The sequence below is a fragment of the Borostomias antarcticus genome (assembly GCF_949987555.1).
Source record: "Borostomias antarcticus genome assembly, chromosome: 25".
In the NCBI taxonomy this organism is placed as follows: domain Eukaryota; kingdom Metazoa; phylum Chordata; class Actinopteri; order Stomiiformes; family Stomiidae; genus Borostomias; species Borostomias antarcticus.
The window spans coordinates 3,998,962-4,012,742 of record NC_140258.1 but is presented as its reverse complement, the minus strand read 5'-3'; the positions used below and the strand labels follow the sequence as shown (position 1 = coordinate 4,012,742).

Genomic DNA, 13,781 nt, shown 5'->3' with positions numbered 1-13,781 from the left:
ATTAGGGTGTTATAAGCACTAGGCAGTGCATAGGCTTCCATCACTTTCCACCTGTCCACCACTAGATGGCAGCATTTGAACTGAATTTTGAGTCATCTCATTGACCCCTACTGTAGCTGAACTGTTGGAGAGCAGCTGTTCAGAAGGAGAATATGCTCTCCTTGGAAAAGGAGACATACCACTGGTATCTTTGTGTCTCTCTTGAAGGCTAGGCTATTTTAAAGTGCCCCTGGATGCACTGTTGAGGGACTGTTTACTCAATGGAACAGTGTGCCAGCTATCGCAGTGAAAGGGCGTTCTAACAGCATATCTATTTGTTACCCTCTGACTGGTGTCAGTATGTTCATAACTGTTTATTGGATTAATACCAAATAAATAATTTCTTCATGATTTCCTCCCATCCATCCATTCAGTCTTAATTTAGGTCTTTATTGTGGATGGTGTGTGCACCCAAAAGCATGTGGAGTTTTATTAAAAGTTCAAAGTTGTGTTTATTCGTCACATACTACATCATACAGGACAGCTAGCGTGACGGCGCCTTGAGTCCAGGTCATTCTGGCGCAGCCCTGCGTAATGGAGGTGCATGTTCTCCTGCAGGGCTGCTCCTCAGAGGGACAGGTCCCCTCCAGGGAGGGAGCGGCGCCTCGGGAGCACCTCAGGGATGTGAGTACGACCTCCCTCGCTCTCACAGTCAGGCTGTCGCTTCAAACCCACCAAAATGGGGTTGAGTCTACAGCTTGGAGCTTTCCCCCTGCCGGGATAGTAACCCACTTGGTATGTGTTTGTGCGTGTGTGGCTGGCCTACGACCAGCAGACAGAGGGCTATGTGAAGGCGGTTCTGGCCCGGGTGTATGAACTGGAGCAGCAACTGAGCCGGTCCAAGCAGCCCCTCACACACAAGCACAATGAGGTCCATTGAGACGGTGAGCCGGGGGCAGTGGGCGCCCACTGCTGGGGCATCTGCGCCCCAGGGACAGACAGTCACAACAGGGCCCTGAAGGTCAGAGCGTGGTCCCTCGGCCATGGTGTCTTAAATACCTCAACCAGCTCCGGCTGAAAATATCCTTCACTGTAAACAGCAGTTAGACGTGTGTTGAATAGTAGAATAGTTTACTTGAAATGGTCTGAAGGCTTTTTTAAAGGCACCTTTGTACTGAAGGTACAGTGTTTGTGCAACTACAGTATAGTTATGATTGTCCATCTTGCAGATTGCCCTATGTGTATAGCATAAGTAACATGTTCCTGCAGAGAAACGGTTAGTCCAGATGCAGGAGAACTATGACCAGGTGGTCCTGACCGCCAAGAGGGAGCTGGAGGCTCAGAGGGCGGAGGTCAACGCCGGCCAGAAACACCTGACAGAGCTGCAGCGGAGGTACCGTCACTCGTCTGAGACCTGCAGGTGTTCACGTCGTAATAGAACCTCACTTTGTCCGCAAATCATCTGAGTCCGAGCGGTGCGTTTGAAGGTGTGAGGAGCAGCGAGGGGAGCTGGAAGGCAGCAGGCCGAGAGGCTGAGCGGCCGGAAGAGCGCCCAGGAGGAGAGGCGTCGCTCCGGGGACCGAGAGGGCAGGCTGAGGGCCGAGGCCCAGGACACCCAGGCCAGGCTGGAGGAGGAGAGGCACAGGTCGGCCAAGCTCCTGCTGCAGGTACCGCGGTCAGGCACTGGAACTGGGTGTTGTTGTTGTTGTGTATACCGTGGATGAATATTAGAACCTGTCCGTCACACATTCGGCTCGGCACTCCACTTTTCTCACTGTCCAACGTAAATATTATTCACTTTAAGCCAGTGGTTTAGACTCATGATAATTCCGCCCATCAGAAGTGCCCGTTTCACATTGATAGTTTAGACGCTCTGAGAATCACAGGTCACAAACGTCTGTCAGCGTTTTCACATGACTCACTCCGTCTGCTTTACACCTCGACCAGGTGAATCTCCTCCAGAGGTCCCAGCGGGGTCAGCACGAGGGCCAGAACATGATCTCTGTTCGGGAGCAGCAGGTACAGCTCCCAGCATGCCGTGCATCCGTTCTCCTTCTCCCGTACTACAGTATACCAACATCCTTAATTGGGTAATTCCTTTGTGTTAAATGGAAACCAAATGTTTGTGCTAATCCTCATTTAAAGAAACCGCCCCATTAATTACCCTTAATGAGGATCTACAGCTTCCGTCTGTCAATCCACTTCACTGGGTCAGTCGCTCCTAAGCATCCATCATGGCTGGTCTTCACAAGGTCTGGACAGGGCGAGGGCCGAGGAGAACAGGCCTTTACTCAGACCACACTCAGCCACCCTCTTCCTGTATATCCCTCTGTAATCAAGGTGAGATCTACGTCACTATCCTCACTGCTGTAGACCCAGGTGTGTGCCAAAGACCTGGAGGATGAGAAGAAAGATTGCCAGTATTTACAAAAACACCTGCATAAAGTGGTGGGGAAACTACGCAAAGCAAGGGACTACATCGCCTACCTGGAGTCAGAGGTTGGTTTGAACAGCACAGTTATCAGACATAATCATGATAACTTAGTTATTGTAAGAAACATTACCCCTTCAACTACTGTAAGTCTGTGAATAATGACATTCAAGTTGACAATAATGACATTGTCTCATTAAGACATTAAATGACGTTAAAGTCTATGATGATTGGTAGTTGGGAGGCTGTCACTGTACAGTAATGGCCGCCCCCTGTCCTCTACCATAGAGAGCAGTGTGAGTCCCAGCAGACCCCCTCCCTCCCAGACCTTCACGGAGGGCGTGACCTCCCCCTCATGTTCGCCCGGCCTGCTGGAAGAGAGCTTCTTGGAGTGTCCCAGCTGCAGGGCCCAGTACCCCATCAACCAGTACCGCACGCTGCTGGCCCACTGAGACCACTGGGCTAACCAGGGGCTTGGACTACTGACTTCACGGGTATGACTTTGTAGTTTGATTAGAATATTAAACACACACATTTTAACCCGTTTACTTCAGATCTTTAGAGAATTGTAACTATCTTCTACTTCTGTTTAAAATATAGAAACGTTTTTAGAATTGTCTTTTTTCCAAATTGATTTTTGTTGTTGTTGTCCCCGTTGGATTGTAGTTTGCCAGTAAGAGAAGTTGAATCTTAAGTTCTCAATGAAACATGCTTGTTGCTGACCGTCCGTCTACGTTGCTCCGCCTCTTCTCCCTCGTCTCGTCTGGACCGCAGCTCTGCCTCTCACAGCCAGGAACCACACCTCTCAAACCAGATCAATACTTCAAATCAGATTGTATGAGCAAATCCCTGTCCCGTACTATTTGAGGCAGGGGATAAGCGTAGGTGGCCGAGGACAGGGTGAGGTAACGGTCTGTGCGGAGGCTACAGGCTCTGAGAGTAAAACGTGACACCTGGCTGGGGGGAGGTTAACCCGGGGGGGGGGGGGGTTAACCCTGGGGAAGGGGGGTTAACCCAGGGGCTATCGGCATTAGGAGAAAGCCGGTAATATGGTTTAAGCGCACCTTAACTCACCTTTCAGGAACCTTTCATAAGAATCATGGAAAGTTGGGATATGATACGATTACGCTGTCTGAGCAGCAGACTAAGATCAGAAGAGAAGGGAGTGTCTCTAGGAGGTGTAGGTGTGAAAAGCTGAATGAGATTTCTTCCCCTGCTACTGAATGGCCATTGCTTGATTGCACCCTGTGAGCTGCATGGGGTAATCTGCTGGGTGTTTCTTGACCTGGGCGAATGTTTTAGGGAAATAAAACAGGGGTGTCTAATTAGATCACTGGGGCTAATTCAAGATCCTCTCACCATCATGGCCAAGCACACTTTCTGATGGAAGATTAGAACGTGGGTCAAGTGGTGCACTGTAGTACAGTAGTACAGTCTGTAGTACAGTATACCCTGTAGATATCCGGGGAAATAATCTGACTAACTTTAGTTGCCTCTTTACCGGCTGTAGCTCAGTTGGTAGAGCGGGTCGTTCAATGATCGAAGGGTCAGTGGTTCGAATCCCAGCTCCGACTGTCCACATGTCGAAGTGTCCTTGAGCAAGACACCTAACCCCAAATTGCTCCCAATGAGCAGGTTAGCACCTTGCATGGCAGCTACCGCCATTGGTGTGTGAATGTGTGTGTGAATGGGTGAATGAGAGGCCATTGTAAAGCGCTTTGAGTGCTGCTAAGGTGGAAAAGTGCTATATAAGTGCAGTCCATTTACCATTTACCAGAGAGAATGAAAGTACACATTTGAAATAAGAAAGCGGTTAATGTATGCGGACCCCGTCTACCAAACCGAATGTCTAGTGTATCTGCGTGTTGATTCCAATTGAAATCTGGACCATAGATATAATGGGGTTGAGTACACAGAGATGAAAATATCTCACTGCCACAATCCCTTATCTAGAGATGCAGCAGCTGGGGCACACAACATCACAAAGGATCATGTATAGCCTCAGTCTCTCTCTCTCTCTCTCTCTCTCTCTCTCTCTCTCTCTCTCACGCACACACACTTTCTCACTTACATGGATCAACCATCACGGCGAGTTGGCACTAGCAGTCGCCCACCTTTGTGGAAAGCTTATATTCTCACCCTCGTGTCCCTGAGTCTACATGGAGGTTCTCCACCATCACCCTCACCCCCCGCACCCCAGCAACGTCTCCTACTTCTCCTTCTTCTCGGACCTCCGCCCCTCGGACCGCGCCGCCACCGCCCTGGAGACCCTTGCCCTCGCCGTCATCTTCTTGGTTTCCGTGGCGGCCAACGTCGCAGCTATGTTCTTGGTGTCCCGGGAACGCCGGCTGCTGGCCAATAAGACGGTCCTGACCTTGAACCTGTTCGTGGCCGACCTGCTGTTGGTCTGCATGATTCCGCTGATCGCGGCGGTGCGCTGGACCGTCTCCTGGCGTCTGGGTCACGGCGCCTGTCGGGCAGTGCTCTACATCATCTCTGTGAGCGGCTGTGTCACCATCAGCACCCTGGCCTCCATCAGCGTGGAGAGGCTCCAGGCCATCGTCAACCTACAGACGGCCCCCACCCTCAACCTCAGGATGGTGGGCGTCATCATAGGCTGTATCTGGGCCTTCGCCGCCCTCACCTCCATGCCTCTCAGCCTGTTCTTCACTGTGCTGAAGGTGGATTCCCCAGACGAGGTACGAATGGATGGATGGGTGGATGGATGGGTGGATGGATGGATGGATGGATGGATGGATGGATGGATGGATGGGTGGATGGGTGGATGGATGAATGGATGGATGGATGGATGGATGGATGGATGGATGGATGGATGGATGGATGGATGGATGGATGGATGGATGGATGGGTGGGTGGGTGGATGGATGGATGGATGGGTGGGTGGGTGGATGGATGGATGGATGGATGGATGGATGGATGGATGGGTGGATGGATGGGTGGGTGGGTGGGTGGGTGGGTGGGTGGGTTGATGGATGGATGGGTGGGTGGGTGGGTGGATGGATGGATGGGTGGATGGATGGGTGGATGGATGGATGGATGGATGGATGGATGGATGGATGGATGGATGGATGGATGGATGGATGGATGGATGGATGGATGGATGGATGGATGGATGGATGGATGGATGGATGGATGGATAGATGGATGGATGGGTGGGTGGGTGGATGGATGGATGAGTCTATCGCTATCTGTATTACTTCACAAGGTTTGTTTCCCTGTTCTGCAGAGATACGTGCACATCTGTACCATGAAGTGGCCAGATGTGGGCGGGGAGATCATATGGAACGTAGTCTTCATCAGTTTCTGCTTCTTCCTCCCAGGACTTCTCATTGTGCTCAGCTACACCAAAATACTACAGGTAGGATTGTTACAGTACTTTAGGTAGAGTGCAGACTGATGGACCACTTTAATTCAGTGAGCTACTGTAGATTTGTATTACACCTTTCATACAAATAAATGCAGCTCAAAGTGCTTTACAACAGAGAGTGTGCATGCACGGAGTGCTTCACATGAAACACAAAATAAACAAAAAGCAGGAAAATAAGATGGAAGATAAAATACAATAAAAGATAAATATAAGAAATAAATTAAAATACAGTGTAAAAAAATGACACACCTGCTGTAATAATTGTCTATCTTAAGATACAGAACTAGACCTCCGCCGAGCCCCTGAACCGTTGATGTCCTTTCACTGATGTATAGGAATAAGCTCAATGAAGATTTACCTCAGACTGCATCTGTTGGCTTGACTACTATAGTAGTCCCCATCAGTAACAACTCATTAACTCATCTCAGAGTTAATCAGTAACTGCTCATTAACTAATCATTGGTTCATCAGTAGTTACTCAGTAACTACAAATTTTTTGTGTACCTTATTGTAAAGCGTTACCGATGTCCTTTCACTGATGTGTGTGTTTAGGAACATACTCTGAAGATTCATCAGACTGCATCTGTTCCACAATGATCCTCTCTCAGTGGATACGGTTGCTCTAGATCACAGTTAGGCTAGGCTACTGGAGAGAGAGCTTACTTTTTTTCTTTTAAATCAGATAAAATAAAATACGTATAAATGCTGTAGCACGCAAGAGCAAAGGGAGCTAGTTAAAAGCTAAAGTGAAAAGACGTTTTTAGCTTTCTTTTAAAAGTGTTTAGCGAGCTGGATTCCCTGATAGCCTAGCATATTGTGTTCCATAATTGGTCTTCTTGTTGCTGGGATCTTCTAGTAAACCAGCAGTGGATGATAGCAGTGTTCTTGAACGCATACAGAATGATTTTGGTAATGTGATTAAAACGTGTTTATATGTTGAAATCATATCGAGATGCATTCTCTGTAGTACGTGTAATATCAATCTTGTGTAGCCCATCTAAGGAGAGAAGCAGTGGCACATTAGTGTCAGTTCTATTGATTATGAAATCTCAGAATGTCTGCGGGTTCGTGTGTGCTTATGGCTTTTTTATCATCTGTAAATTATGAGAATTGACATCTTATTGCAGCGAGCTGAAACAGGAGGGGTGCAACTTCACTCCGAATCGAAAGAGAAGAGCCGACTCGTGCATAGTTGATGAAATGCAAAGAAGTATGAGAAAAGCTCCATCAGGTCGAAGGTCATTATTATGAAATAACCACAACGTCCTCCTCTCTCTCTCTCTCTCTCTCTCTCTCTCTCTCTCTCTCTCTCTCTCTCTCTCCTTCTCTAGATCAGTAAGAGTTGCAGGAGGAGGGCGCACCCCAGGGAGAGCCCCTCCGTCTCCCGCCAGGACATCAAACTCTTCCGCACGCTCTTCGTCCTCATGCTCTCCTTCCTCGTCATGTGGAGCCCCATCTTCATCGTCACCTTCCTCATCCTGGTGAGGAACCTCGGCGGCCACCTCTCCATCTCCTCCACCATGTTCTTCTGGGTGACCGCCTTCACCCTGACCAACTCCGCTCTCAACCCCATCCTCTACTCGGTGTGCCAGTGCAGGCGTGGGGGCTGGCGACGCCTCTTCTGCTACGCCTCCGTGATCGCCCCGCTGAAGAGGGCGTCCAGCGCCAACGGGGACAGACAGCAGAGGGGGCCGACACCACCTCACGCATCCGATGTCACACAGAGACACGACCACACTACGGCAAATGTTGCCAGCCGGGATGATACAGATGAAAATTAGCTCATCAGCTAACCTTAGCAGATTTGCATTGATTGTGGAAACGGAAAATGTTGATTGATGTGCACTCACTGTCCCTTTTAAATAAATATAATAAATAAATAAATACGTCTGCTATTCGAAGGACTGATGCAGAACATTCTAATTCATAATGAGAGAGAGAGATCTCATTTCTTATTACACTGTGAGAAGTATAAACATCTGAGACAGATCTTATTTGACAAAGTAAAAAACATAAATCCTGAGTTCGTTCATCTCCCTGAGTCTCAGAAACTAGTATATCTATGTAGAGAGAAAAGTCCATGTGCAATATTAGCTGCAAAATATGTTGACAGTTGCCATACATTAAGATAAACTAATTCCTGAAATGAATGTTCACTAAAATAATAAATATTGTTGGCCTGAATAATATTTCATCAAATTAATCAAATTAATGTGGCATCTTCCTCAGAAGTCAAACAAGTCATGACAAAACAGCACGTCAGCCGCTGCTAGTGATACGTCAGCTAAGAGGTGACACGAGGCTAATGTCAGCCACTGCTAGTGACACACCAAGTCTCAATCAGCGGTTGGTGTTGTTTACTGTGAATAATCTAATCACAGCACCAAGCTGCTCCCCCGTTGACAGCGGGAATTACAGATTAACAATCCCATTGAGCGTTTGCCATGGATATAGCCGCCAAGCCACTGAAATAGAACACGGCTAATCAGGGCCTGGCCTCGGAGGTAAACATGCCTCTCCGTTTGGAATGCTGCCGCTCAATCAATGCTAATATTAGAGAGGGTTGGGTGCCAGTACACGGGCTGAGCTGTCCGTCTGTCCGATAATAGAACAGTCACCCCAGGTGGAGGTGTATCACCCTCACGCATCACAGCTGCTGTGGTCTCTCCCGTACCACACTCTCTCCTCCTGACAGCAACTCATTACAAACAAGACGCTTCCTCTGCAAAACGGAAAGTCGTTGATACTGTTCTGGTTTGTTATTCCTGGTTCTGCTCCTCTCTGGGATGATACCAACACTGCACTGTCTCCTGCACACCTCCTCACTGTCTCCTGCACACCTCCTCACTGTCTCCTACACACCTCCTCACTGTCTCCTGCACACCTCCTCACTGTCTCCTGCACACCTCCTCACTGTCTCCTGCACACCTCCTCACTGTCTCCTGCACAACTCCTCACTGTCTCCTGCACACCTCCTCACTGTCTCCTACACACCTCCTCACTGTCTCCTGCACACCTCCTCACTGTCTCCTGCACACCTCCTCACTGTCTCCTGCACACCTCCTCACTGTCTCCTACAGACCTCCTCACTGTCTCCTACAGGTTCCTCTCTCTCTCTCTCTCTCTCTCTCTCTCCCTCTCTCTCTCTCCCTCTCTCTCCTACAGACCTTATCCTCCCTCTCTCCTACAGACCCCCCTCTCTCTCTCTCTCTTTCAGACACCCCTCTCTCTCTCTTCTACAGACCCCCCTCTCTCTCTCCCCTACAGACCCCCCCCTCTCTCTCTCCTACAGACCTCCTCACTCTCTCTCTCCTACAGACCTCCTCACTTACTCTCTCTCCTACAGACTTCCTCCTCACTCTCTCTCTCTCCTACAGACCTCCTGCTCACTCTCTCTCTCCTACAGACCTCCTCACTCTCTCTCTCTCCTACAGACCTCCTCACTCTCTCTCTCTCCTACAGACTTCCTGCTCACTCTCTCCTACATGTGTCAAAGGAATGTGCCACATTGTATTCTACACTAGATCTGTAGTTTCATGCACTTGATCAGCGAAGCATTATGTCCCCAGGTTATTGACCATCCCTCTAGTGTGCTAGAGCTGCTTTGACCCCTGACCCTCTGCCTTCTGACACAGAGCCAGTCAGTCATACAGAAGCAGCAGCCATAATTCAGCCATCATTACCTTTGATTGGATTGGCCCACCTAAAATGACAAGTGGATGGATTTGCAAGTTAAGAAAGCTCAGGGCTTTATGACTTTTGCGTCATGGTCATTAGCGTCACCTGGGATCCCCTTACCCCAATAAGCCACGCTCCACCGTCTGTTGAGGAGGGGCCGTTTGAGGCTGGGTCTTTGGTCCTGGGGGCTGGTCAGGGATTTGGGGATGTCTCAGTAGTACTGACAGCATCACCAGCCCTGCAGCCTGTCCGCCCCTCGTCTCCTCAGAGGGACGCATCTAGGAGAGCAGTGACCGGAGAGGAATACCATTAAAAGAAAAACAAAGACAAGATGGCAGACAAGGGCAGCGTGGAGAAGTTCTTGGACAACAACCCGCAGTTTGCTAAGGAATACTACGACAAGAAGGTGAAGGCGGACGTGATCACCGCCGCCTTCAACAGCCAGGTCCAGATCAAGGATGCGGCCTCGTTCAAGGACGCCACCCAGATCCAGGAGGCCCAGTTCATGTTTGAGCTGGTGAAGGAGATCCAGGGCGCCAGCCCGATGGAGAAGGGCATGCACAAGGTCCTCCAGAGGATCTCCCTCCTGCTGCAGGCCGACCGCTGCAGCTACTTCAACTGCCGCTCGCGTAACGCCAGCCCGGAGCTCACCACCGTCCTGTTCGACGTGACGCCCACCTCCGGGTTCGAGGCGAACCTGGTCCACCCCAAAGCGGAGATAGTGTTCCCCACCGACATGGGGATTGTTGGGTGGGCGGCGGTGTCCAAGAAGCCCGTGAACGTCCCGGATGTGAAGAAGGTAAAGGCGCGGGTCAGGGGAGGGGTGTAGTCCTGTGTGAGGACCTGGAGGTGAAGACGGATCCAGAGATAATGTCAATGCAATGAACCTTAAGGAAATATGCCTACAGTATTACTGAAGTACAGAAAATAAAAGCATAGTAATGGAACGTTCATGCTTTTGCTTGAAATAAGTGCCTTTTCAAATAAGTGAGACTAGATTGGGGTAAATTAATTGGAACTCAGTTCTTAATTCAGTCCAAATCGTTTCTAATTTTAATGTTGTGGTTGTATTTTCTACAGACAATTGTTTAGTTTTTTTGCTTTGATAGTGTGTTTGTAGGGTTTCCATGTCATTACTAATTTTAAGTGCTTTTCCATTGATATTTCCAGGACTCCCACTTCAGTGACTTTGTGGACAAGCAAACCAAGTACACCACCAAGTGCATGCTGGCCGCCCCCATCATGAGCGGGAAGGAGCCCATCGCTGTCATCATGGCCCTGAATAAGAAAGGCGCCAATGAATTCTCAAAGAGTGATGAAGACGTGAGTGAGGGCTTTGGGGACAGGTCTCTGAACAGTATCCCCGTTTCAGTCATCTCTACACTTGCTGACTACATAGTTCACATGATCAAGTACTTTGCATTTGCCAAGACGGTGGCCAGAGTATATAAACCAGTGTAGGGACAGCACTTGATTTAATAAAAGTAACTGATTGTGCCTTTTAAGGCAACAGACCCTCCATTTAGCCAGGGGCCCTGGTATCGGTCCAGCAACCGAAAGGTCGGGGGTTCGAGGGAAGGCCAGGCCATTTGACATGTGATCTTCCATCAATCATTTGATTGTTGTGCCCTTGAGCAAGACCCTAACACTAGCTCATAATGGTAAATTACTTTGAAGAAAGGTCTCTGCTAAATAACTAAAATGTGATACATGTGTAAATCATACAGATGTTAATGTGACCCTGAGGGGTCAAAGGGCATACCCTAGTGCATACTGTAGCTTCCTAAAGGGGTCAAAGGGCGTACCCTAGTGCATACTGTAGCTTCCTGAGGGGTCAAAGGGCGTACCCTAGTGCATACTGTAGCTTCCTGAGGGGTCAAAGGGCGTACCCTAGTGCATACTGTAGCTTCCTGTCTCTGACTCAAATAGGGAGGAGCTGGAGCCTGCATTTCCTTCTCTTAGCAACATTGCCTTTCAGGGAAACTCATCTCAGTGACGATGAAGTCTTCACATCATCATTGAAACATTTGTCCTCAATAATGATTCTCAGTCATAATTACATTCACCTACATTTCACCTTTTCTTGTTTGTCAGTCTCGGTGTCTAATGACTATTGATTGATCCCATGCTGATACACAGTGTATAGTGTATAGTGTATATTGTATGTGTTTTGTTTCAGCTCTTCGTTAAGTATGTGAACTTTGCCAGTGTGCTGGCGCTGCAGGCGCACACTTCCTACATGTGGGATGTGGAGTCCAGGAAGAGCCAGGTGAAGAACGCCCCAATATCCGCCCTCATCTGAGAGTGTACAGTAGCACTCTTCTCTTCAGAATACACCAGACACATTGTTGATCTCAACTCACAGACAACACAGTAACAGTTAAACTCTCCTGCTCATCTCACACCATAGGTGTTGCTGTGGTCCGCCAGCAAAGTGTTTGAAGAGTTGACGGACATTGAGAGACAGTTCCACAAAGCTTTATACACCATTAGGACGTACCTGAAGTGTGAGAGATACTCTGTGGGACTCCTGGACATGACTAAAGAAAAGGTGAGTTTGAGAGAATTGTATTACAGTAAGGAGAGACAATACCTGAAACACCTCACTTAGCAACAGGTAATCAACTCAAATCAAACTTTATACAAATACAAAGGCAACACGCTTCACAGAATGAAGGGGAGGAGGAATATATATACTGATCCTAGCCCTAATATATATATATATACTGATCCGCTGCAGTCCCCATCACTGTAGTCCACGGTGGTCAGCCCTGCATTAATGATCCATGCAGCAGGCTACCTCACATTGTGGACAGTGCAGAATGAGGATGTTTCATTGATCCTGCATGTGATTTGTTCCCCACAGGAATTCTTTGACGAATGGCCAATCAAACTAGGAGAGCAGGAGCCATACAAAGGTCCCAAGACCCCGGATGGCAGGGTGAGTCCTGGTCCTGGTCCTGGGTGAGGGTGAGGGTGAGGGTGAGGGTGATGGCAGGGTGAGTCCTGATCCTGGTCCTGGGTGAGGGTGAGGGTGATGGCAGGGTGAGTCCTGGTCCTGGGTGAGGCTGAGGGTGAGGGTGAGTCCTGGTCCTGGGTGAGGCTGAGGGTGAGGGTGAGTCCTGGTCCTGGGTGAGGGTGAGGGTGAGGGGGATGGCAGGGTGAGTCTTGGTCCTGGGTGAAGCTGAGGGTGAGGGTGAGGGTGATGGCAGGGTGAGGGTGAGGGTGATGGCAGGGTGAGTCCTGGTCCTGGGTGAGGCTGAGGGTGAGGGTGAGTCCTGGTCCTGGGTGAGGGTGAGGGTGAGGGTGATGGCAGGGTGAGTCCTGGTCCTGGTCCTGGGTGAGGGTAAGGGTGATGGCAGGGTGAGTCCTGGTCCTGGTCCTGGGTGAGGGTGAGAGTGATGGCAGGGTGAGTCCTGGGTGAGGGTGAGGGTGAGGGTGATGGCAGGGTGAGTCCTGGTCCTGGGTGAGGGTGAGGGTGAGGGTGAGGGTGAGGGTGAGGGTGAGGGTGAGGGTGAATCCTGGGCTGCTGTTTTGTTCAGAATAACCTACTGAACGGGAAAAAACGTACACTGAAAGTTAAGACTGAACATTTGAAAAGGTCTCTCGTTATCTCATTATCTTTAAGACTGAACATTTGAAAAGGTCTCTCGTTATCTCATTATCTTTAAGACTGAACATTTGAAAAGGTCTCTCGTTATCTCATTATCTTTAAGACTGAACATTTGAAAAGGTCTCTCGTTATCTCATTATCTTTAAGACTGAACATTTGAAAAGGTCTCTCGTTATCTCATTATCTTTAAGACTGAACATTTGAAAAGGTCTCATTATCTTTTTCTCTCCCCTGTTGCTTAGGAAGTGAACTTCTACAAGATCATTGATTATCTGTTGGAGGGGAAGGAGGTGATCAAAGTTATCCCGTGAGTGTCCTAGATGTTCAGTTAGATGTACAATATATACAGTAGCCTGGCATTGCCCTCCTGATCCCGTGAGCTCACATCCTTCTCTCCATGCATCTGACTAGAAACGCTCCCATTCAGATTTCCACAATCCTGGATTTGGCCAATCACAACCGTTAATCTAATATGGGGCGGGTTTAATACTATGACTGCACCCACTTGATATAATGACTTGATGACCACGTTTCCTTGCTCTGATTGGGTGTAGGTCTATCCATTTGCGTCCTGAAGCATTTAGGTCTGCGCCCGTTGATAACGCCCCTTTGAAATCAAGAATGAACTGAGTTTCCAGGCCCATTCGCATTCAATTGTTCTGGCGATGCCAGGCTTCATACAGTAAACAGTC

General features: G+C 48.9%; 2 protein-coding genes across 2 annotated transcripts in view; both read left to right on the top strand.

Annotated features, from left to right (window-relative positions):
• Positions 1–4,569: 4,569 nt before the first annotated feature.
• Positions 4,570–7,579, top strand: LOC311325913 (free fatty acid receptor 4-like; the record flags this gene model as incomplete). Its single annotated transcript, XM_084458730.1, has 3 exons — positions 4,570–5,109; positions 5,658–5,789; positions 7,130–7,579. The coding sequence occupies 3 exons, from the start codon at positions 4,570–4,572 to the stop codon at positions 7,577–7,579; spliced, it is 1,122 nt and encodes a 373-aa protein (XP_084314856.1).
• Positions 7,580–9,807: 2,228 nt separating this feature from the next.
• LOC311325912 (cone cGMP-specific 3',5'-cyclic phosphodiesterase subunit alpha'-like) overlaps positions 9,808–13,781 on the top strand; it is a gene marked incomplete at both ends in the record, with an annotated part of 9,715 nt that continues 5,741 nt past the window's right edge. Inside the window, 6 exons of the mRNA XM_084458729.1 lie at positions 9,808–10,275; positions 10,647–10,799; positions 11,656–11,745; positions 11,887–12,027; positions 12,343–12,417; positions 13,332–13,396. Of these exons, the coding sequence (XP_084314855.1) occupies positions 9,808–10,275; positions 10,647–10,799; positions 11,656–11,745; positions 11,887–12,027; positions 12,343–12,417; positions 13,332–13,396 (992 nt within the window). The remainder of the gene's footprint in view (positions 10,276–10,646; positions 10,800–11,655; positions 11,746–11,886; positions 12,028–12,342; positions 12,418–13,331; positions 13,397–13,781) is intronic.